Genomic DNA, 22,714 nt, shown 5'->3' with positions numbered 1-22,714 from the left:
TAGACGCTCGCTGACGTAGCTCTTCCTTTGGCCGGGGCGCCGGTCGGGTGTGGTCGGGCGACCAGGACTTGGGCCCGAGAACAGGGCGTCCAGGCATGGCACGCGCCCGGCGGAGGCTAGCGAACCCCTCTCGAGCCCGACACCCGGCTCCACCGCGGCTCGCCCACGTTGGCGTCACCAGGCCACGCCGCGCGGGGCTCCGGCCGGAAGAGGGTAAGGCCGGCCGCTTTTCCGGGCCGGAACTTCCGCCTCGCGTGACGCCGGGGTGGGCGCTTTACGAAGGCGGACCCGTGGGCGGGACAGAGCTCGGAGGACTGTATTAAAGACCGGACGCTTCCGGTGGCGAGGATCTGTGGCGGGGCTTGCTGGGATCATGGCGGAGAATCACTGCGAGCTGCTGCCGCCGGCCCCGAGCGGCCTCGGGGCGGGGCTGGGGGGCGGCCTGTGCCGGCGCTGCAGCGCGGGGCTCGGCGCCTTGGCCCAGCGTCCCGGCAGCGTGTCCAAGTGGGTCCGGCTCAACGTCGGGGGCACCTACTTCCTCACCACTCGGCAGACGCTGTGCCGGGATCCGAAATCCTTCCTGTACCGTTTGTGCCAGGCCGACCCCGACCTGGACTCGGACAAGGTGAGGGCCGCGCGGGCCAGTCAGGAGGGTTCGGGTCGCCCTGGTCAGCGGCCCGCCGCACGCCCCGTGCCCCACGCTGAGGAGATCCGCCTCGGCTCTGAGCCCCGCGTTCTCCGTCACCAGCTTGACCCAGGTCCGCGACTCCTTTTCTCGGGCCGGGAAGGGAGAGGATGGCACCTTGGCGCCCACCACTCTCAAGGATCCCCTGCCCGTCCACCTCGGGGTGTCTCTCTGTCTCGCCCTCTCTGCTCCTCTGTGGTTTTCCAGAGCCCAGACTAGTGTGGATCTACTTGCTTTCCTCCCTAGATTCTTTGGCCCCTGGTGCGAACACCTTCTCTTCTCCGTCCCGTGTGCTTACTGGCCCTGGAATCTGAGAGCCCCGGTGTTCTCGTCTTCTCACGTTCCAGACGCTTGACTTTACGTTTGTGTGGGGGTTTACGCGGCTGGCCTCTCTTTCCCAGTGACTTGCATTTAGAGAGTTGGTGCTCCATGGTTTTCAGCCGCAACACGCACCCACTCAGCACTCCGAGAAAGTGCCGTCCATAGAGTGCTTTTTCAAAAGGAAGGTTGCTCATATTAAGGGATGGCTTAGGAGTGTTAAGGAAGGGCTAGATAGGACATTTTTTTCAGTCTTCTAAGTAACCTAGTTTTCCTAGTGCCCTCTCCGAAGGATAGGAATCTCTAGGTTGGTTTGCCGATTCTTTCGTCAGATGAAATGCTCCTACAGTTGTGCAGAAACTATTGTGACGGCTACATGTACAAGCTTCGTGTGCCCGAAGGAGCTGAACAGCGTTGACACTCACAAAAGGCGCTTGGAAGAACAAGTTTTTAACCTATATTTTTTCTAGTTCACACGTCTTATTCTAACTTTCCTGTGTCTTTCACTTGAGCCTACATAATTGCACTTGGCTTGGAGCCTTGGCAGCCCAGCGTTTGCCAGACCTAGGCTTCCCAGAAAGACTCAGACCACCTTCAGGATGCAAAGCCTGACCGAGGCCATCCTCTGTGTGGCATGACCTTACGATCGGGAAACGAGAGCTCGAGTTACCACAAAACCACCAGTCGTGGGTAGAAATCAGGGTTTGGGCTGCCAGCTCTCCGGTTCCCACCGCCCCACACACACCCTCCTCTGCGGCTGCCCAGCTGTTTCCATTGCGCATTTGACCAAGCTCTCTGCTCTCAGAGAATTGACCTCCCAGAAAATGACAGTCATCTCCAGGATAGAAATAGCCTTTTGTTAGTTGTGATTTTCCTTTTATAGTGTTGGGTGTATGTTTTACTGTTTGAGCAGTGAGCCTTAGTGGCCATTCACTTGCATTTCTACTTGAGCCTTTCTGTTTTGTATACTGAGTCCATTTTCACATTGCTCTTGTCCATTGGGTTGTTTTGAGGCAGTGCTGTCTATTCAGCACTGAGACAGTTGATTCAGGGCTGATTAACTATAGTTTGCCTGTTAAGTCAGTTCATCCCTTCATTTTAATCAAGACTACTTAAAAGAATTATGCTTTATAGTAGTTTTTTGCAGGGGGTAATTTATCAGAATATAAATTATATCTGTGTTACAGCTGCTCTGCTTCGTCTGTTTGTAAAGTTGGAATTCAGAACATGAAGGTAATACAGCAGATACGGTTCCTGTCTAATGAAACGGTCGATAGTCACTGTGAGTTAGCTGTAGCCGCAGATGTGAGCTTGCCACAAAGAGTGATGCTAGTTTCTGTACGACTTTACTGCCATGCTCTAGTCACAGTAGTAGAGTGTTCTACTTCAAATGAGAAGATGTATAAGGTACTCATTCTCCTCAGTTTGCCCCCCTTTGGTTCTGATGAAAGAATGTCCCAGAGAGTCACTCCTGGATAACAAACTCCTGAGTAAGGAGTCTGAGGTTGAGGGTGGAGGGAAAGGGGCGCATTTGGAAGAGTGGGATGCTAGCAGTTACGTGATGGAAGAGAAAACAGGATGTTGATTCACGTGTAAAAATCTCCAAGCCCTGACCTCATAGTTAAGATTGATGGACGCACACCTCAAAGATATTCACAGGGCTGGACACACCTACTGGAAGATTTCCTGCTGGGCATATTTCTTGTGTTTATTGAGCACTTGGGCTTGCAGAGTAGTGCTTGGGTCGTGTTTGGGTGGGGAGACTTACTGGGGAGGAGTTCCCAGATGTTGAAGGCCGGAATCTTTCAGAAGCCTGATGGGTTTGGAGTTTGCTGGGAGAGTGCTTAGAGCTTGCTATTAAAGACAGAATGTCTGGCAGGACCTCTGTCGGGAAACCCGGTGGGAAAGGTGGTGTCAGGATATTTCTCTGGAGGAGTGCTTCGTTCAACAGTGGACAGCCAGGTTGTTAGGGGCACTGGGGGCCAGGCTGTTGCTGGGCCCCACTGCCCACTGTGCCCTCTCGCCTGCTCTTCTGACCCGGGCCTCTAGCGGCCGTGACGTTCTCTCTGCAGTTAGCCCCAGTGCGAGTTCTCACTTCCTCCTGGTGCTTCCCCAGCAGGGCCGGGGCTGCGCCCTTCATTTCGGCCTCTGTTCGTCTGCTGTCCTGGGCCATTTTTCTGTGCCCTCTTCCATCAGGGATGAGCCAGGTGTAACACCTCTTCTCAAAGGTGCGGTGTAAATAGCCGGCATGTGATTCACTTGGGCTCGCTCTCTATTCCACGGTTCCTAGCCCGGTGGCATTGTTGAAAACAGGTTTCAGTTTGTTCAGTCCGTCCCTGCTTCGGTGGGGAGATGCTTTAGGAATTGAAGGGAAACAGGAAATACTACTTGGTGGTTGGAAACCACTCAGATTAAATAGGATTTGCAGGGGAGGGGCTTCATTCTCTGCCACCGAGCCAGGTGTGGAGAAGACTGCGTTTCTCATCAGCCTTTGCCTTTCAGCAGGGCCCTTGTCCTAGTTTCGGGGCTGCAGGTGCGGGGGCATCAGGTGAGTCTCTGAGGGGTGGGCCGTCAAGGTGTTCTGATGACATGCTGTATCCCACACAGGTCTTGGCCTGTGCTGACCCCCAGGTGTTGGCTAGAGTTTCAGGATTAGAACGATAGTGAAAGGAGTTTCACAGATAGGGCCAAGTGACGGGGGTGTGGGTGGAAGGACTATCTTTTAAGCCGCTTGGCAGGAGAAGTGGGGATTACTTAGAGTGAAACGGCAGATTATGTTCTGTGTGACTAAGTCAGAGGCGAAAGGCTGTGAGCGTTGTAGCCCCACTGAGAGGGCTGGGGTGCTGGTGTGAGGCAGGAGTGGGGGTCCCCAGGGGCTGTGCGTTTCATCTCACACTTTGCTTGAGTTCCGAGTGCGTCCTCAGCCGTGGCCCCGGGCCTGGCTCAGGCCCCTGGCGGGGGGTGCCCCAGTGCAGAGAGGGGCTCACTCGCTGAGGATGCTGCGGTCATCTCTTCACAAGGCCCCTCGGCCCTGACCAGCCCACGCATCAGAGCAGGGACGTCCTGAGAAAGGGCTTGCTTCTAGGGGAGAGCTGCTTCGGGCCAGCAGACTCGGCCGCCAGCCATCCGAGGGTGGCCGGGAGGAAGTGGTCGTCTGCCGCAGAGCAGTTCCTCTTCCTGCTGACGGCTCAGGCGGCCTTCACTCACTCTTGGCCGGCAGGACAGTGACTGGCCTCGGTTTCCAGCAGCGGTCAAAGAGCTGGGGTCCACCTGCCTGTTTTGCAGATAGAGTTGTATGAGAACATAGAGATGCCGGCTCCCGGGGGTTGGCCATGGCCGCGTTCCCCTGGGGTGGCCGCGCTCAGCTGCGTTCCGGAGGTGCCTGAGGACCGCAGTCACTGGGCCGACCATCTTTAAACGTGCTGACTCTGCCTGGTACCCTGGGCACAGTCTGCGCGGCTCTCCCCAGCCTGCAGAACGCCCAGCACGTTGTGGTCTAGAGTTGGTGGGCTGCAGGGCGTTTCTCACGGCGGCCCACTTAGACTCAGGCCTGACTTTGACTCCACCCACAACCCAACCTGCCGTGGTGTGGAGCGGTTCCCAGACCTCTCTGAGCCAGCGTCCCAGGGGAGTTTGAGGACCAGGGACGTGGGCATCAGCTACCCCGCCGATTGCCCACACTGCAGGAAATAGAGATGGCGCTCCCTGGGCTTTCTTTACCTCCACACTTTGTTTTTAGAAAGAATGTCCCAAGAATGCTGTTTTATCGCCCTCGGAACTTGTTTTTTGTTCCCATTTGTCGCTTACACACACTAACTCATGTGTGCAAACCTCATGCCGCTGGCAGGGAGCCCTGGCTGCTGGGCCAGCCCCTTGGTGGGGCGTGGGCACTGGGTCCTGCAGACCCCCTTGCAGGCCTCCCAAGCTGCCAGTTCTCAGGATAGGCCCTGGGGGTCCGTTCCCAGCTCTGGGCATTGGGGCTGTGCCACGGGGGAGGGGCACAGGTTCCCTCCTCACAGGGAACGTGATGCCCTCCAGCCCGCAGGGCGCAGCTCCTCTGGGACGGGCTCCTGTCCTCAGGGAGGCTGTGTACCCTGCGTCTCTTATTGGGGTCCATTCTGGGGGGCTCTGATGTCCTTGGGCTGGGCGTCCAGGTTCCTGGCCGGCTTTGCAAGTCAGGCTCAGCTGGGCTGGCTCTGGAGCCCCTCTGCTGCTGAATAGACCAAGGCGGGCTTCTCAAAGCAGTACGGGAGAGGCAGGCAGGCCTCAGTGAGGACGGGGAGTTGGGCGAGGGTGCAGAGGAGCGGTGTGCTTGCCCTTCAGCCCGGCAAGAAGGGAGGGTGAACTCTGCACCAGCTCCGCCAGCAGGACCAGGCTCAGAGGAGAACAGAGGGCACCGGGAGCCAGCAGGGCGGTGCCGTGGGGCCCTCAGGAGCAGCGGGTGCGGTGTGAGCCTGCTGTGGGCATCCTGGCTGCAGTGTCCTACCTGCCCGCTGTGACTGGCATCCAGGGGACTGGAGACTCTGGGCCTGAGGGGGCCTCGCCTCCAGGCTGGCAGAGCCGCTGGGGAGCTTCGTGCCAGGGACCCTGGGCCCTGTCTGCGGGTGCTTCTCTCCCATGATTCCTGCCTGTTTCCATCTCAGGTTGACCTCCTTGTTGCTCGCCCTCTCCGTCTCTCTCTCCCTCTCTCTCCCCCTTCCCCTCTCTCTCCCCCTTCCCCTCTCTCTCCCCCTTCCCTCTCTCTTGCCCTTCCCTCTCTCTCTTCCCCTCTCTCTCCCCCTTCCCTCTCTCCCCCTTCCCTCTCTCCCCATCCTCTGTCTCTCCCCCTTCCCTCTGTCTCTCCCCCTTCCCTCTCTCTCTTCCTCTCTCTCTCCCCCTCCTCTCTCTCTCTCTCTCTCCCCTCTCTCTCTGTCCCTTCCCCTCTCTCTCCGCCCCCTCTCTCTCCCTTCCCTCTCTCTCTCCCCCCTCCTCTCTCTCTCTCCCCCTCCCCTCTCTCTCCCTTCCCTCTCTCTTTTTCTCTCTCTCTCCCCCTCCTCTCTCTCTCCCCCTCCTCTCTCTCTGTCCCTTCCCCTCTCTCTCTCTCCGCCCCCTCTCTCTCCCTTCCCTCTCTCTCTCCCCCCTCTCCTCTCCTCTCTCTCCCCTCTCTCTCTGTCCGTTCCCCTCTCTCTCTGCCCCCCTTCTCTCCCTTCCCTCTCTCTCTCGCCCTCCTCTCTCCGCCCCCCTCTATCTCCCTTCCCTCTCTCTCTCTTCCCCTCCTCTCTCTCTCTCTCTCTCTCCCCCCTCTCCTTTCTGTCTCCCCACCAAGATAAGCAGCGTGGCATCTGTAGGGGAATTCTGTGCAGGTGTCCTGTAACTGGAGTACCTGAGCAGTCCGGACAGGTGGCTGCCCCCTTGCCTTTGACAGAGGTGTTCATGGCTGGTGGGTCTCCCCACCGCATTCTGCTCATGACTGCCCCGCACCCTGGGTGCCTGGCCCCTGTCTCTGCACACAGTTGATACAGTGTCCACTCCAAGCGGGCCTGTGAGCCATCTCTGCTTGTTCAGGAAGCTTGGTGTGATTCCCCACCCCCCCACCCCCTGGTGGATTGGTTCTAAGAGAAGAACCAGGAGCCTCGTGTGGGGGTCCTGTCACACACCCTGTGGTTTGCTTCTGAGTGAGCATCATTGGAGTCGTGGTGGTACCCTAGATTCTGTTCCTGAGCCACATGCTAGGACTGTGAGGCACCCTGGGGTCGGGGCCCCAGGAGCCCAGGGCCCCGCTTCCCTGCCCCGTTCCTGCGTGTGCCACGGAGGTGCCCCTCCACGGCACGCAGGGCGGCGTGCGGTCAGGGCCGCCGGCTCTCCCATGCTCGTCAGTGCAGCCGCTGCCCACCCGGGCCTCTGCTCTCCGGCCTCCGTTTCCTCATTTGGAACTGGTGATGTCTCAGGCCTCTTTTAGGTCAGGGACTTGCCAAACCATAGAAAACTAAAGAGAAAAGAGGGCAGAGGTGAAGGTTTTAAGTGACACTTAAAGAATCCCTTAAATGGATAATTTCAGAGTGAAATGTCTTTCTGATTATGTTGATTGCACACGTTTGTGCACAGATAACTCCACACTTTTGCGTTTAGGTTTCAGATGGGGAATCTGGACAGCACACCTTGCGTTTAGCTGGGGACACTCAACCCCCTTAACTTCTAGCCTCTGGCCGACAGCCGCGATCATGTTGTGTTTCCTGGTGTGTCTGCTGCAGTTGGGAAGGTGGCTGAGAGGAGCCGGGTACAGTGAGATGGAAACAGAATTCCTCTGTTTACAATCTCGCCTGAGGGCCCAGCTTCACCCTCTCCCTGTGGCCCTTTTCCTTTTTATGGCCCTTTGCATGGGCGGCCGCCTGCTCTGACCCATGGTGCTTGCTGGCAGGGCACTCAAGCCTGCCTGGACCATGCGGGCCGGGTACGGGCGGGCAGGCACACTGCCTCCTAACCAGCACCAGGGGCTGGGGTGGGGGTGTGTGGCATCTCCCATTGGGATTCCCCTCCCTGCCTCCCTCCTCTGACTGCAGGTCAGGGGTCCCGTGGGTGCCTGTGGCGTGGGCTTCTCCAGAGGAGGGACACGGGCAGGGCACTCCTGGCCATGGCATTGCCTGTGTTGCCCAAGGCCCAGGTTCACTGTTACTGGAGCCCACTGCTCAGCCCCGGGCAGGGCCTGAGAGTGAGCAGTGAGAGACGCCTGCTGGGCGTGGCCTCTGTTAAATATTCACGAACAAGTTCAGCAGTTCTCTCCTCTGTGCCTTTGGGTGGAGGTATATTTCAAAGCCAGCACTGCGGAACCAGGTCACATGCTAACTTGGCGAGAAGAGGGGATAGTCAATTAAAAAAAAAAAAAGGTTTGTTGAGCAAGCAATCTTAATTCTGGCTCTTTTACAAAAAAAAATAAAAACCTCAAGCCTCACCACTATATGAATGTGACATAGGCTTGTTATATAAACTGAGGGCAGGAGAGAGATCCTCGAGTCTTCCTGCCTGTTGTCCGCCTGGCCAGGCCAGGCACAGGTCATAAGCTCATGCTTGCGGGATCTGGCATCAGGCGGCATTCCCCCACTGCCGACTAGACAGCATGGAGACCGCCCTCCCTGTCCTGTGGCTCAGGTGAGCCCGAGGCTGCTGCCTCTGGGACAGAGGGGTCTTCTCTCTCTCTGTGCTCTGTGTTTTTATTTATTTCTGCCTTAGGCTGGATGCCCCGGGGCCACTTATACACAAACAGCGTGAGGGCCCAGGGCCCTGGCGCCCCTCAGGCGCCCCTGGTGCAGCCTAGTCGCGGCCCAGGGCATGGCTGCCCTTGCCGGAGCAGACGCGCTCCAGCAGCGTGGGCTCCAGCGTGGGCTCGGTGCTGGGGGCGCGGCTTCTGCAGAGCTCCTGCCTCTGTGCCTCAAGTGAGCGAGTGCAGTCTTCTGGGGGGCGCCCTTGCGCCTTGTAGCGTGAGCACTCCCCCCCCCCCCGCCCCCACTGCTGCTCGCCCGTCCTGACTGGAGTCTCAACCTTGTTTCTTAAGGAAGCCCTTCTAATCAGAACAGGTGCTTGCAGAGAGGCTGGGCCCGAGAGCCATGTGGGGCCCACGAGGAGGCCGCTGAGAAGACTCCTCAGGTCCTTCCTGGAGAGGTGGGCCCGTCGCTGCCAGGAGTGGCCGCTTCCCTGCAGCGTTGCAGGGTGCCCAGGGCCTGCACTTCCAGGGCCAGGTGGGGGTTCCCTCCCCGGAGGGGGCGCAGGGCTGGCGCGGCAGCCGCTGGACTGAATGTCCTGCCCTCAGCTGCAGACGCTGCAGGGGAGACGCATGGAGTGTCAGGGCCCCCCCTGAAGCCCACTCTGCTGGCCCCTGCCCCTGGAGGCCAGCTCAGGCAGTGGGTCCTGGGACCCCCGGGAGCTGGCCTGTGTGCCCTGAGGGTGGGTGGGTGCCCAGCTCTGGGCAGCCGTGCTCTGGCGCGGAGGCAGTCGAGATAGAAAATGGTAGAAGTACATGGAAGGCGTGCGTCCTCACGTTCCCTGGTCCATCCCAGAGGTCACCTTTTCTCCTCATGGACTCGATGGAAAACCCTTGAGGCCTCCAGGTTTACTGAACGAAATTCCGGGGTCTATGCACACGAGGGAGAAGGGGGCCCTCGCACAGCACGTTGCCTCACAGTTGAGAGTGGCTCTGGCACCCGCGGGCTCACCACGTCCAGGAGGCTCGGGGGGTCCTCCTGCACCCCCTCCTACCATGAGCACCCTGACGCTGTGCTGGGGACTCGGCCCGTCAGCTGCCCCTGCGTCCTCCATGGCTCTTGCCTCCGGGACCTCAGCCTCATCCCGGCAGGCACCTGCTGGACAGGGGGGCCAGCCCCACGCTTCCTGACTTACGAGTCACCTGCTTGTCTCAGAGGAGTCCTGGGGCCCTTGGCCCAGGTGCAGAGGGAAGGGGGCGCCTGTGAGGGGAGGAGCCGCTGAGTCCCCAATCCTGCCGGCAGCCCTGCTGGACGGCAGCCTGGGCCAGGTCGTGCTCAGCAGACCAGAGAGCAGTGGACACCGCTCAGTAAACCGCAGTGGTGTCCTGGAAGAGGGGAGCCGTGGCCTTCTGTGAACCACAGACCCTGCCCTGCCTCTGTACCAAGGGCTGCCACAGGCCTCCACTGGCGCTTCCACGTGTGGGGACCACAGCCTCCTGTGCCAGGGCGTGTGTGTCCACCTCCCTCAGCCATGCCAGGATGGTGCTGAGTTGACGCCGAAGGCCCGCCGTGGGCAGCAAGGGAGCAGAAAGATGCTGGTCCTGTCGGTGGGGGGCAGGGCCCAGCAGGTGCTGAGGGGCGCCTTCTGAATACAGGCCTGGGAGGCACCGCCTGTCGGGGAGGCGTCCTCGGTTCCCTGAGCCTGGGACCCCACCCCAGTCCTGCCCAGGGAGGAGCCCCAAAATGAGCAGAGCGGCCATCAGCTGCTGTCCCAGAGAGAGTGTGGGGTCACTAGGGGGCGGGCCTGACTGAGCAAAAGGTGAACCCGCCTCAGGAGTCCTGGGAGCTGAGCAGAGAGGGTCTTGTGCACGGCCCCCCTGCCCGAGTGGCAGTCACCTTGCCGCCACAGAGCTGAGACTCGGCTTCACCTGCAGTGGGGATGGGTCAGGGCCAGCAGCCGCGGTGGCTGAGGCAGGCGATGCTGCTGGGGTCCCCTGAAGTGCCACGTGCGCTGAGCGCCGGTTGTGAGTGAGGCCCCTCTGGCCATGGCCTGGCAGCCAGCTGCAGAAACCACCCTGTTGTCTGGGCTCAGCTGGTCTCTCGCTCTCTACAGGACGAAACAGGTGCCTACTTAATCGACAGAGACCCCACCTACTTTGGGCCCGTGCTGAACTACCTGAGACATGGGAAGCTGGTCATTAACAAAGACCTGGCAGAGGAAGGTGAGTTGGAGGGGGTGGGGCAGGCGGTGGGGGCCCTCCAGCCCTGGGAGCGGAGCCCCACTCCTTCCCCAGCTCCCTCCTGAGGAGATGCTCGTCTCAGGCCCAGCCTGTCCGCCAGGGGCTGCGGCTCTCACTCCCTGTCCTTCAGGGAGGGCGGCTCTAACCTAGGGCCTGCTGCTCTCTGGGGGTCCTGGCTGACACTGCCTGGGGCCCACGCCCCTCCCGGGGCCCCCAGGATCGGCCACCCTTGGTTCTGCCCGCGTCTGCAGAAGCTGGCCATGCTCCGGCTCCCAGCACGGAGCTGGGTGTCCTGAGAGCCCGGGCTCGGCCCCGTTTTGCTTGTTGAGCTGCGCCCACTCCCTCCTCCTTTCTGGCCCCTCTGGCTCCGGCGACCGCCTGTCTGCATCTTTTTCTGCAGCATTTGTTTAGTGCGTACATGTGTGTTTTGTCTCTTATGTGCACGGGCCTTGGATTCACTGTGGGGCAGAGACAGCATTTATTTGATCTGGTGGGAATCAGTTATTTTTCTTTATCCTAGGGGTATTGGAGGAAGCGGAATTTTACAATATCACCTCACTAATAAAACTTGTCAAGGACAAAATTAGAGAGCGAGACAGCAAAACATCACAGGTGAGATGGGTGACTGGCACCAGAACCCTTCCGAGACCTGCTTGGCTACGGGCCTCGCTCCCTTCTTCTGGCTGACCAGTTCCTCTGGAGCTGTCCTGGTGCCCCTGCCTTGCCCTCTGGGCGCCTCTTGCAGTGCCTGCCAGCTGGCGCCCTGGCTGGCGAGGAGGGGCGGAGGCCGAGCGAGAGGCCTCCGTGGGCCTATGTGTGTAGCCGTCTCGGGGTGGGTGTTGCAGGCAGAGCTCTGCAAGTGTGAAGGTCCTGTGGTGGCCAACTCCTTGGCCCATTTGGAAGGCTGGCGGGGAGCCTGGGGGAGCCGGCGGTGGGCTGGTGCTGACGGGGACGGGGGTGGGGGTGTAGGCAGAGCGGGCTTGGCTCTGATCAGGAAGGAAGGGCTCAGTGGACAGCTCTTAATGCTGACCCCATCCCAAGGGCATGGAGTCCACGTGGGACCTGTCTGTACCTGGCCACGGTCAGTGGTGCTGGAGCTGGCATGGGCACTCTGCTGCCTGTTGGGCCAGTGTGTTTGGAGGCAGCTGTCTGGCACCTTCCCCGAGGCAGGCTCCTGAGGGTCTCAGCAGTGGTACTGTCATGGTGCCAGGCTGTGCAGTGGCTGCAGAGTGCGGCCCCTGCCCGGGCCCCCACCCGGGGCCGCTGTGCACGCTTTCCCTGAGAGCCAGTATTCCTGACTAAGCATCTCTGCCCTCTTATCGCCCTGCCACTGCCTTGCGAGCCAGGCTTCCCCCTGGGGGCCTGCAGGCCCAGAGCTGGCACTCTCAGCCTCTCTGAAGAGCTTGCTGACCATCGGCTGCTCCAGGTGTCTGGTCAGGGACTGGGGGGAGGCAGGTGATGCTGCCACAGACCCCACCATCATCTCTGGGCAGTGTGCGGCCTTCCTCCCCGCTGCCAGCTCCCTCAGAGACAAAGCCTGTGACTGGGCCGGCCCGGCCCTCTGTGCCCGTGCTGTTGCACCCCCAACCCCATGGGGACATGAGCGAGGCCCCCACAGGCGGGGCAGCGCTCAGCACCCTCCATGTGTCCCGGGTGAAGGCTCTTGGGCTGTGTGGGGACCGGAGCACTGGGGCTGTGACCCCGTCCCTGGGGCGGCATCAGGGCAGAGCTCTGGCCGTGCGGCCCAGACTGGGAGCGGAGCTGGGTGGAGTTTGGGGTGGGGGTGCGCAGCCGGGAAGGCCCATGGGCTCCTGTCCGAGCAGCGTGCTTGGCTGAGCGCTGTCTTCCGGGGGCAGGGCCCAGGCCGGTCCTGCCTGGCGCTGCCGCTGGGGTCAGACACTTGATAAGGCTCCCCAGGGCGCAGGCGGGGCTGTCCTCATGCGTTCCCATCCAGCCACAGGTGCTCTCGGGTTTCAGGAACATGACTCATTTTATTTTGCAATTTAGAAATAGAAATATTTTTGGAGGCGGATGGGGAAGCAGAAGACAGTAGCTGTTGCAGCATGTTTGTTTTGCTTTGGGGTTCCTGTGGGCGTCACGACCTGGGCTGAGAGGTGGGAGGAACTGGGGCCTCCGGGGCTGTCCCCGGCTTGGCCCCCGGGCGGCAACATGCCTGTGTCTGCTCTCGCAGGCGCCGGTGAAGCACGTGTACCGTGTCCTGCAGTGTCAAGAGGAGGAGCTCACGCAAATGGTCTCCACCATGTCCGACGGCTGGAAGTTCGAGCAGGTAAAGGCCTCTGAGCCCGCAGGGCAGTGAAGCTTCTCTTTACCAAGGCCCTGCCCGGTGTTCAGGGCAGCTGGCCCCGGGGACCAGTAATGAAGTGTCAGGGGGGCTGCGGTTCCTGGAAGCTTGGTCCCCAGAGTGTCCCTCGCGCCTCTCACTAGCAGCAGCCTGTGCCACCCCAGGCTGGATCGTCATGGGTGCGGGGCTGGGGGTGGCAGGAGTTGGTCTTAGGGTCCCACTGCCCAGTCTTCGCTCCGCAGTTATCTTTCCTCGTCCGGTCGCTGCTTTGTGGTACGACTGTTCCCTGCGCTTCTCTGTGGCATCTCTACATGTGTGCATGTGTTTGTGTGTGTATACGTGTACATGTGTGTCCTTGAGTATATACGTGTGTCTGCTTCTCTGTGTGTACGTGTGTGTGATTGTGTATGTACCTGTATGTGTACGTATGTACATCTGTGTCCTTGTGTATATAAATGCGTGTGCACGTGTTTTTGTGTGTCCGTGTGTATATACGTGTATGTGCTGTGCTTGTATGTGTGTGTGATTGTGTGTGCCCGTGTGTATCTGTGTGCATGTGTACCTATGTGTGTATCTGTGTGTGTGTACCTGTGTGTGTATGTGTGAATATCTGTGTGTGCATGTATGTACCTGTGTGTGTGTATCTGTGTGTGTCCGTCCTTGTGTGTAAAGGTGTGTGTGTGTGTATCTGTGTGTGTGTTTGTGTGTGTGTGTCCCCATCCTTGTGTATATAGGGGTGTGTGTATCTGTGTGTGTGTGTATATCTGTGTGTGTGTATATCTGTGTGTGTATCCATCCTTGTGTATAAAGGTGTGTGTGTGTGTATCTGTGTGTGTGTGTTCTCGTCCTTGTGTATATAGGGGTGTGTGTATCTGTGTGTGTGTGTGCATGCGTATCTGTGTGTGTGTCCATCCTTGTGTATAAAGGTGTGTGTGTGTGTGTTCTCGTCCTTGTGTATATAGGGGTCTGTGTGTGTGTGTCTCTGTGTGTGTGTCCTCCACCCCCCATCCCCTGGCCTGTGTCCACCCCAGCCCCCCAGGCCGTTGGTGCTGCTATAGGCTGGGGGGCTGCCCAGTAGGCTCCTGCTCTGTCCTGCCCGTGACTGAGCAGCGCTGCTGACTCTGGCCCGACCCAGCCGCTTGCTTCCTCAGCAGTGCCCCGGCCAGGACCACAGGGAGAAGGGACGAGAGCTGAGTCTCTTCCTCCCGCCCATCTGCCGCCCCATCCAGGGCGCGCTGACGGTCCCGCAGGCACACTGCCCCTCGCCCCAGGGGCCTGCAGCCCGTTACCTGGGGGCCTCTGCCCACGGCCAGGGTGTCCTGTGAGTGGGCAGTGCCCCCACAAGCTCAGTGTCCCTATGCCTGTGTCTCAGGCTGAGACTCTGAGGTTTGACCTCACAACCCCATGACCCCGCTGGCCCCTCTGGCTCCTCAGAGTGTCCCCTGGAGCAGACTACCCAGGGGAGAAATTAAAGGGCTCCTGGCATCTCCTGGTTAAGGCTACCCCTTTCGGGGGTGTTTTGAAATAATCACACTGTTCTTGGTGCCCCCTGTGAATCATCACAAAAGGTGCTGGCTCGGTCCTCCTCAACCACTCCTTGGTCAGCAGCCCCGGCGTGAGGAAGCCCCAGTCCTGGCTTCCCCAGGGGGCTCGCCCTCGAGTGTGCTCACGCATGTGTGCTCTGGCCCATGCTCGCGGGCAGGGCAGAGCTTTATGGCCCCCTCCTGCTCCTGGGCCCGGCCCCGAGGGGTCCCCCAGCGCCCTGCTTGCTCACTGCCAGCTCCAACGCCACACTCCCCTCCCTGGTCACTGCTCATCCCCTGTGGGCCCAGCCAGGACCCCCAAGAGGAGCTGGATACGCGGCACAGGAGGCCCGTCCCGCGTGGCTGTGTGTGTGTGTGTGTGTGTGTGCGCGCGCATGCACGCGCATGCATCTGAGCCTAAGCCCAGGTGTCTGGAGACTGTGTTTTCAGTAAGTTCATAGTAAGTCTTTCGACTGAACCCTGTCCCTAGCTTCTTCGGCTGGGTGTCTCCGAAGGCCTCCCTCCCGGTGGGCTGGTCCTGAGCTGGGGGGGCGGCTCTCAACCCATGTCCCACTGGCCCTCTCTCCCTCAGCTGGTCAGCATCGGCTCCTCCTACAACTATGGCAGCGAGGACCAGGCCGAGTTCCTGTGTGTGGTCTCCAAGGAGCTGCACAACTCACCACACGGCCCTGCCAGCGAGCCGAGCGAGAAGGCCAAGGTGGGTGCACTGTGCCCGCCGCCTGCCGGGCTGGCTCGCTCCTTCCCGCGTCGCTGCTCACCATCGTCCCTGCGCCGCAGCCTCACGGGCTTCGTGGCCGCTGGCTCACCCTGTGCGTCTGCTCTGTCGTCCCTCATTTTCCCCAGGCGTGTCGGAAGCGAAAGTCGGGAACAGAGAGCGCAGACGCCCCTGGGCCGTGGGGCATGGGGTCGCTGGACACCCAGGCCCCCACCCTCACCGCCCCTGCCCACAGGCCTGCTCCTGAAAGTGCTCTCCTTGGTGGGGGCTGCACTTCTCTGTGATGTTTTCCTGGGGATGCGATGTTGGGGCTGGAGGGCAGGGCCTCCATCGCTGGTGTGGGGGTAGATGGAGCAGATCTGGTGGGTGTCTGATTCTTCGACTCCACAGAGTGCGGTCTCGGCCCGGCACCAGGCCCTCCCTGTGGGCCATCGGGCACTTCTCTGCAGAGCAGCTCAAGCACGGCCAGGGTGACGGGCAAGGGGTGGTTGCTACCCTTGCCCAGAGGTGACAGGTTCTAAGGGCATGTCTTCTGGGCTCATCCCTGGGTCAGGACTCCAGATATGTCTGTCCATGCAGAGTCCAGCATCGTTATGGGCAGGAGTTCCAAACCTACAGGCCAAGTGGTGCCTGGACGACCCTGCAGCCGGCTTGGGGGGCCTGGGGCTCCGTGGCAGCCAGCCCGTGAGGCCAGGCCCGCAGACGGCCCTGGGGGAGGCTCAGGTGGCCGTCAGAGGTGCTCTGAGGGAGTGTGGGAAAGGCCCGAGTCAGGAGGGCTTTACCTGATGACATTAAACTGGGGCTCCCTGGCCTTCCCCACACGCTTGCCCAGGGGCACCCCGTCTGCTCCAGGCCTAGAACTGTTGCCGTGAGCCTTTCAGGGCCTTCCTTGGAGGCGTAGGCTTGGGACAGACTGTAGGGTCAGCGCGCCCACAGTCCGTGGCGGCCGTCCCCCTCCTCCTCCAGGGCTGCAGGCACCTCCTCGCCAGGGCTCCACCGGCGAGGTGGAGGTGAGGGGTCCGGAGGTGAGGGGGCTGGTGCCTTGCCTGGAGTGGGGCTCCAGGGGCTCAGAGTCGGCCCACCTCCCGGAGCCCCAGCCTCCAAAGGAGCCTCGTCTCCCTGAGCATTTGCAGGGCTGTTTGTAAGTTGTCTATTTTTAGCAGCTTTCATTTCTGAACTTGAAAAGTTTGCGTAGCCGAGCTCCCCAGGCAACCACCCGGCTCATCTCCCTCAGGTGCTTTTCAGCTGCGGGAGGACCCGTCTGTGCCGCCGGAGCGCCGGGCGTGACCCCAGATCCCTTTGCCAGTGGAAGCGCGGCCCTGTTTCTCTCTCCAGAAATACCTGGTCCTGGAGTGTGGTCACCACAGCAGCTTCTAAACGGGGGTGGTAGCAGAGGGGGCCTTGGAGCTGTGGGAAGCCGTGGGCGCCAGGTAGGGTGTCATTGGGGGAGCCAGTGCGCGGCCTAGGGGGAGCAGTGCCGTGAGCTCCAAGGGCCCTGTCACGGTGGCCCCTCCCTGGGCCAAGGCTGGGGCCGGCCTCCCCCACAAACGCGTCTCGGGGGAGGTGACCCGAGAGAGTGGGGGCGGGGCAGCCGGACAAGGGGCCCAGGCACCCAGGTCAGGCACATGGTGCATGGGAAACTCGGAGCGGATGTGGGGCGGAGGCCAGAAAGTGGGCCCACTGGAGTTCACACAGAGGTGCCCCTTGGGCCGCGGGGCCCTGCCCCGAGGGATGCACCCCAACCTGTGTTCAGCCAGTCTAGGTAGACATGATTGATCCACGGATCAGTGATCGATCACCCATGTGCCTGATTGCAGCCTCCAGCCCCCCGGCCAACTGACCCCACCCCCATCACGCAGTCAGACTCTGGTATGTCCTGGAGGTCATGGCCTCCCAGGAGCTGAGGGTAACGACCAGGCTCTGGGCCTGGCACAATGCTTCACAATGCGGAGGGAAGGAGAACTCTGCAGCCTCAGGGACCCAGGGACGGCCCGCTCCGCTGTGGCCAGCACGGCTGCTCCAAGGAGTCTGGCCCGTCTGGGTGGGCTCCCCTGCCCGCACTGAAGGGTGGGCGCCCCCCACCCCCCAACCTGCCTACACTGACGCGCCCTCTCTTCTTCTCCTCCTTGCCGCCCGCCACGTGCCGAGCCAGAGTGACGACGAGGACACGGGTCCCGGTGACAGTGACTCAGATTAAGTGTAAATGTCACGGTGAGCCTGCCGCCCTCGAAACTGACCACACGCCTTCGCCTCCTTGAGCCCCGCCTCCCCCGCCGCATCTGCCCCGCACCTGTAGTTGACAGAGGCCCTTCTGTGCTCAGTCCCCACGCCGACCTGCCCGGGAGCGGGGCTGTCTGTCCCCCGGAGGATGCCCGCGCCGTGGCTGGGGCCCCCAGGCACTGTGTGTATCTGCCTGGGGGTGCAGGTGGGCCTCGGCCTGTGCCTCCTAGGGACATGCAGCCCCAGCCTCACGATATCCCCACCCTGTCCCAGCCACCCCCTGGCTCAGGACTGAGGAGTTGGTCTTGGTGCCTCGGAGGGTGGGCCCTGACACCTTGCTCCCCGTGCCTTATGGGGCTTGCTGGTGGACAGGGGTCTGTGCCTACCCTCCAGTTGGCCATTTTGGGAGACCCCAGGGTGCCCCTCAGCCCCGCTGCTCATCAGGTCCCTGCTGCCGCCCGGCCAGAACCCAGTCAGCAGGGAGCGCCAGGCCTGTCCCCTCGCATGGCCAGCGGAGGTGGAGCTCAGAGGGGCCGGGGGCCAGCGTCACCCGGGGTCCCCCGAGCCTTGAGGGTCTGGTCTGGGGGCACGGGCCAGGAATGGCTTCTTTGTTGTTAGTGGTGGTTTTTCTGGTGGTTGTACGAGTACATAATATCCTCAGTGTGCCTCTTGACCCGGAGATCATGCGGTATCTGCCGCCTGGCCCTTTGAGCAAAGTCTGCAGAGCCTGGTCTGGGCTGGTGCAGCGCGGGCTCCAGCTGTCGTTTTAAACTTTGCAGCAGCCATGTGGACCAAGAAAAGGGACACAGGGAACAGGTGCGACGAGCGTCGGCTGTGACGGCCGTGACACTCGTTACACCAAGGGATCACCGCAGGGTCTCACTTCCCTCTTCTCAGCCTGGAGTCAGGAGTGCAGTGTGTGGGTGGGGCCCGTCTCAGCCTGGAGTGACCGCCCCTTCAGGCTCACTGCAGTGGGGGTGCAGGAGCGCAGAGGAGCCAGCCTCCCGGAGGAGGGCGGAGGTTCTTTCAGCACTGCCCCCGTTACAGCTGTCGCGTGTGCTGGCGGAGGCCCTGACTCCGGGCGTGGACCACTGTGGGGTGCTGCCCCGGCCCTTTGGGGGCCCTGCCGCGTACCGGGCTCGGCCTGCTCCATTCCTGCGAGCTGCCTTAGGCCTTCTCGCCAGCGGCAGCTGAGGTGAGAGCCCATCCAGGTAGACGGGCCATGCCCGCTGCAGCTCCCAAGCGGGGTCTCCGCCCTCGTGTGCAGATGGTGCTGGGACTCCAGCTGCAGCAGGCCACTCCCTCCTGCATGGACCCTCACTCCCAGCCCGCTCGACCTTCCCACGTCTCAGTCCTGTGCGCTCAGACGCCCGCTGCCCTGCTGGAATCTATGGAGTGGGCGGCTCATGGCCCCCAGACTCCAGCTTTTCCTGCAGACTGCCATGGGGCCAGGGTCACAGGCCCTCCTGAGATAGCCCCGGGTCTTGTCCTCAGGCCATGTCCCTGTCCAGGCCTTTCCCAGTGAGCAGGCGAGTCCAACTTGGGGACCTGCCCCATCCAGCCTGAGGAGGGGCCCTCAGCCCATCGCGCCCCCAGCCCGGTGGAAGGTGCACCTCCTGGGCGGCTGATGGTGAGCAGGGCGGGAGGGCGGCCTGGAGGCCCAGAACTGTCGGACGCCACAGCAAGCGGGGGCTGTCGGGGTGGGCTGAACAGCTTGAACTTCTCCTGAGTCACTAGAACACGCCTGCGGGACGTGATAGGCTAGCCGCCTGGCTCTGGGCAGCTGTGCTGGTGGGGAGCCGCTGGCCCCGAGACAGCAGTCTGCCCGTGCCCGCAGGGCCTCACCTGACTGGCCTCCGTGTGCGCTCGCCCTCCCAGGCACGGCCCAAGCTCGGGGGATCCAGGGCTCAGCACCTCTTCTCAGGGCCGTATCTCTCTTAGCTCTGAAACTCAAGTGGAAAATGCCCCCAGGAGACCTCTTTCGCTACCAGTGAGGTCGCAGGGAAGGTCATCTTACTGCTCTGGCCTGGGCTGGGTTGGCCTGGCTGAACAGTGGCCTTCCTATCCTGGTACCTGGGGTCAGGAGTGTGTCCCAGACTCCTCTCTGGTTACAAGGAGGGAGCTGGCCCCCCAGGCTGAGGGTCTGGTTACAGAAGACAAGACTCAGCCAGGCAGTGTGTGGACGAGGGGGTGACAGGGCAGGCCTGGGGGTCCAGGTGGAGGGGTGTAGTTTGCAGTGGGGCATGGAAGGAAAAAGAGGGCCGATTGGGTGGGGGCCCTGGCTGCACACCTGTGTCTTCCACCTGGACCAAGCTGGGGTGGAGAGAAAATCAAGGTTTGGGGCCAGTTAACCCCCAGGTGGGCTCTGGCACCCTTGGGAGGCCATTGAGGGAGATGCGGCTGGGGTCCTCTGGGCCTCGGTGAGGAGCTGTCCCCCAGGGCCGCGCTGGTGAGTCTCAGGCGGCCCGAGAGGCGCTGTGGGGACAGGCCTGCAACTGCCTTGAGCACGGTCACTTGATGGTTTCCCGCAGCCTCCATGGGTCCGTTGCTTCCCGGGCCGCAGCCCGCAACGCTGCCTTTCTGTTCATGGCCTGAGTCCTCACTGTCTGTCTTTGGCATTTTCAGATTTTGCAAGAAAGGGGTTCGAGGATGTGAGGAACACACTGTCGAAGCTGAAGAGACGTTTTACCTTTTCCCAAGACGCAATGATCCGCCATGTCGAGGGAGCTTGGCCGTGAGAAGAAACCTGCTTTTGACAATTTCTCTAGAGATCTGGGTGTGAATGCTTTTTTTGCCTCTGAGGTGGGTGGTGAGAGACGGGACCAGCTGTCCGAAGCCGGGCATCGCTGCTCGCAGGCGGCTCCTGCTGGGCGGGCATCTCTGCGGGGACCTCCGCTCAGTTTCCCAAGTGCCGCTCGGGCCCGAGGCAGGGCTCCTGACTGGCCCTTATATCACCGAAGATCATTTCAAGGACCGTGTTCTTGGTGCTACATAAACAGTCTGTAACGGAGCCTGGGCCTCACTGGTAGGAGGTGGGCACAGTGCCCCGGGCTCTGGGTGCCCTCTGGCCACCCTGGTCCTTGGGGCAGGGGGTCTGCTGTGCCTCCCAGACGTGATGGCTTGGTGGTCTCTACCGGCCTCCGCGTGTTCACTACTTCCTGGGCCTGACCCGGCCGGGCTGACCCAGGCTTCTCCGTTTGTAGTTTCCAGACAAGAGACCGTGATGTCCTTTCTTTCCCCGTGTGGACAGACTCCCAGCGCGTTCACTTCCTAGAGACGCCTGAAAGCGCTGCCGCCTTTTGGGCGGACCTCTCCCGTCACTTAAAGGGCGGGACGAGTTTGCCTCCTCTGGCCCGCGTGGGGGCAGCCAGCGCCCCGCAGTGCCTTGCTCTCGCCTGGGCTGGAGGGCGGGCGGGAGGCCTGTCCACGGGCTCCCGGAGCTGAGACTCCAGGCCACGCTGGAGGTCGGGTGTTGACAGCGCACACGGACAGCCTCTGCCGGCGTGCGCTCATGTAACTATGCAGTTCTCCGACATTTCTGGGGCGCTGGGGAGGAGCCTGCACGGCCAGCCCCCGCCTGATGCTGGAGCTGCCGTATTGGATTCCTTTGAGGACGGCTGTCCGCACGCTTTGAGAGCTGACCTTCCCCAGCGGGTCGGGGACCTGTGACCCGCATCCCGTCCGGGTGCCGACCTGCCTGGCTCCAGACGCTACCGGAGGCTTCTCGCCTGCCCCTCTTCTCCTTTGCCAATATTACCTGATGAACCAAGTTCTCCAGCACTAGGACTTACCTCCTTTTGTAAGGTCTGTTGTGCGTGGTTCAGCATTTTTGGCTTCACACCGACCTTTCCATAGGGCACACTCGGCCCCGAGACCCGCCCTCCCCTTGGAGCCTCGGGGATACCGTGGGGCGCTGCTGACTGCTTCGCGTCGTTTGATTTGTGACCTTGACATAATAGATAGGCTTGTGGTTTGTTCGTTTTTTTAATTTAAAGATATTAAAACTTAATTCACTAAAATTTATTCTAAGGGGATATTTATACTTTTGTACTTTTTTAGGTATCCGTATTTTATCAGCTTACAGTTTAATGCCTAAGTTTCCCCTGAAAATAGCAAATAAAATTGTGTATTTATGACTGAGCAGAACAGCTGTTAGTGTCTTAAAGCGCACGGAAGAGCTGCTGCCACGGAAGCACCACCTTGGGCTCATGGCAGCTCCGCTGGCTGCCTGGGTCCCTGTCCAGTCCAACCCCTGCCCCCGCGGCCAGGCCAGCCCCCGCTGCCTCACCTGGTTCTTTTGGAATCGTTTAAAAAGTGCCTATGCCATACTGCATCAAGCGTGTGCTGGAAGCACCAGCTTCAGAGACATTTCCCTGAAGTCCCCTGGGTGGCCCCCCCAACAGCCTCTCCAGCTCCCCCTGGTGGTGGCTCCTCAGGCTTTGGGGCAGTTCCCTGGACAGCCGCCCTGGCTGGGCTAGGACGTCTGTGACCCTGAGAGGCTGGTCTCATCGGCTGATCTGTTGTGTTTCCAGCGCCCGCTTGGCTCAAGTGGGAATTCCCTGTCAGGGGTGGGAGTGGGGCTCCAGGCGTGCCCTGTACAGTGGGGCACATGGGGAGGACTTCAGATTCTCCAAGGAGTTTGCTTTCTGCAAGGACTAAACCTGGCATCTCCCAGCTCCCTGAGGTCAAGAGCAAAGCTGGACCTGCCTCCAGGCCCCTCTGCCCGACGGGTGCTTGGAGACGCCGCAGAGCAGCTGGTCTCGCAGCGCATGCCCGTCTCCTGTCTGAGCACAGGGCCAAGAGGAGATGGCGGTCCTGTCGGGGGCCCCTGTGCTGGGTCCTCAGGACGGGGTGGGGCAGTTGGGGGCACACTGCCACCCACACTTCACAGCTCTGAGCTCACTGTGAACGGCGTCAATAAAGTCTCTTCCCCTCCCACCTCCTTGAGTGTCTGCCTGGGTCTGGGTGGGGCCGGTGTCTGGGAGCCCAGGTCATGGGGGACCTGCCCTGGAGTCGCATGCTGGCCACCCCCTGGGGCCCACCCAGGACCGCAGTCTCGCCCTCCCAGCCTGGTGGTGGTGGGGGGGGGTACCCAGGGTGCTCAGCTGTCCTGACATCTGTGCCCCTCCTCCCCTAGAACCACTGGACCCAGAGCAGACCCCTGCCCCGTGGCAGAGGCAGGAGGCAGGAGGGAGGCCCCAGGGCACCCAGAAAGCTGGGATAGCAGGCAGGGGGAGGCGAAGACGGGGTGGCAGGACCCCCAAGGGGAGCCTGGTGCTCCCTGATCCCCACATGGCCCCTCCTGGCCTCTCTCCACGGAGCTGGCAGGTGGGCCGCCCTACCCTCCTCTGACCCCACCATGGCAGGACCTGGAGTCTACTCCCGCGGGCAGGGTGGCCTCTCCATGGTGCCAGGACCCAGGCTAGCCCCTGCTCCCAGCCCCTGGGGCTGCACTCAGGACGCCCACAGCCCTGCCTTCCCCCCGCCTCCCCGTCAGGCCTCGTTGCACCTGCTG

General features: G+C 61.3%; 1 protein-coding gene across 1 annotated transcript; it reads left to right on the top strand.

Moving 5' to 3' along the window:
- The first annotated feature begins 373 nt into the window (after positions 1-373).
- On the top strand, positions 374-21,257 carry KCTD5 (potassium channel tetramerization domain containing 5). The gene is made up of 6 exons (XM_068968120.1): positions 374-625; positions 10,292-10,400; positions 10,939-11,030; positions 12,610-12,705; positions 14,836-14,961; positions 19,825-21,257. Exons 1-6 carry the CDS (start codon positions 374-376, stop codon positions 19,852-19,854), a joined length of 705 nt encoding a protein of 234 aa, XP_068824221.1. The 3' UTR covers positions 19,855-21,257.
- The last annotated feature ends 1,457 nt before the right edge of the window (positions 21,258-22,714 follow it).

The sequence above is a fragment of the Capricornis sumatraensis genome, chromosome 3 (genome assembly GCF_032405125.1).
Source record: "Capricornis sumatraensis isolate serow.1 chromosome 3, serow.2, whole genome shotgun sequence".
In the NCBI taxonomy this organism is placed as follows: Eukaryota; Metazoa; Chordata; class Mammalia; order Artiodactyla; family Bovidae; genus Capricornis; species Capricornis sumatraensis.
The sequence above is the reverse complement of the archived record's forward strand: the minus strand, read 5'-3'. Positions and strand labels throughout refer to the sequence as shown.

What these genes read in the sequence shown, in the direction of transcription:
- KCTD5 (XM_068968120.1), top strand. Translation starts at nt 374, where the DNA reads ATGGCGGAGAATCACTGCGAGCTGCTGCCGCCGGCCCCGAGCGGCCTC. An exon ending in CCGACCTGGACTCGGACAAG is followed by an intron (nt 626 to 10,291) that starts GTGAGGGCCGCG and finishes CGCTCTCTACAG; the next exon opens with GACGAAACAGGTGCCTACTT. An exon ending in CAAAGACCTGGCAGAGGAAG is followed by an intron (nt 10,401 to 10,938) that starts GTGAGTTGGAGG and finishes TCTTTATCCTAG; the next exon opens with GGGTATTGGAGGAAGCGGAA.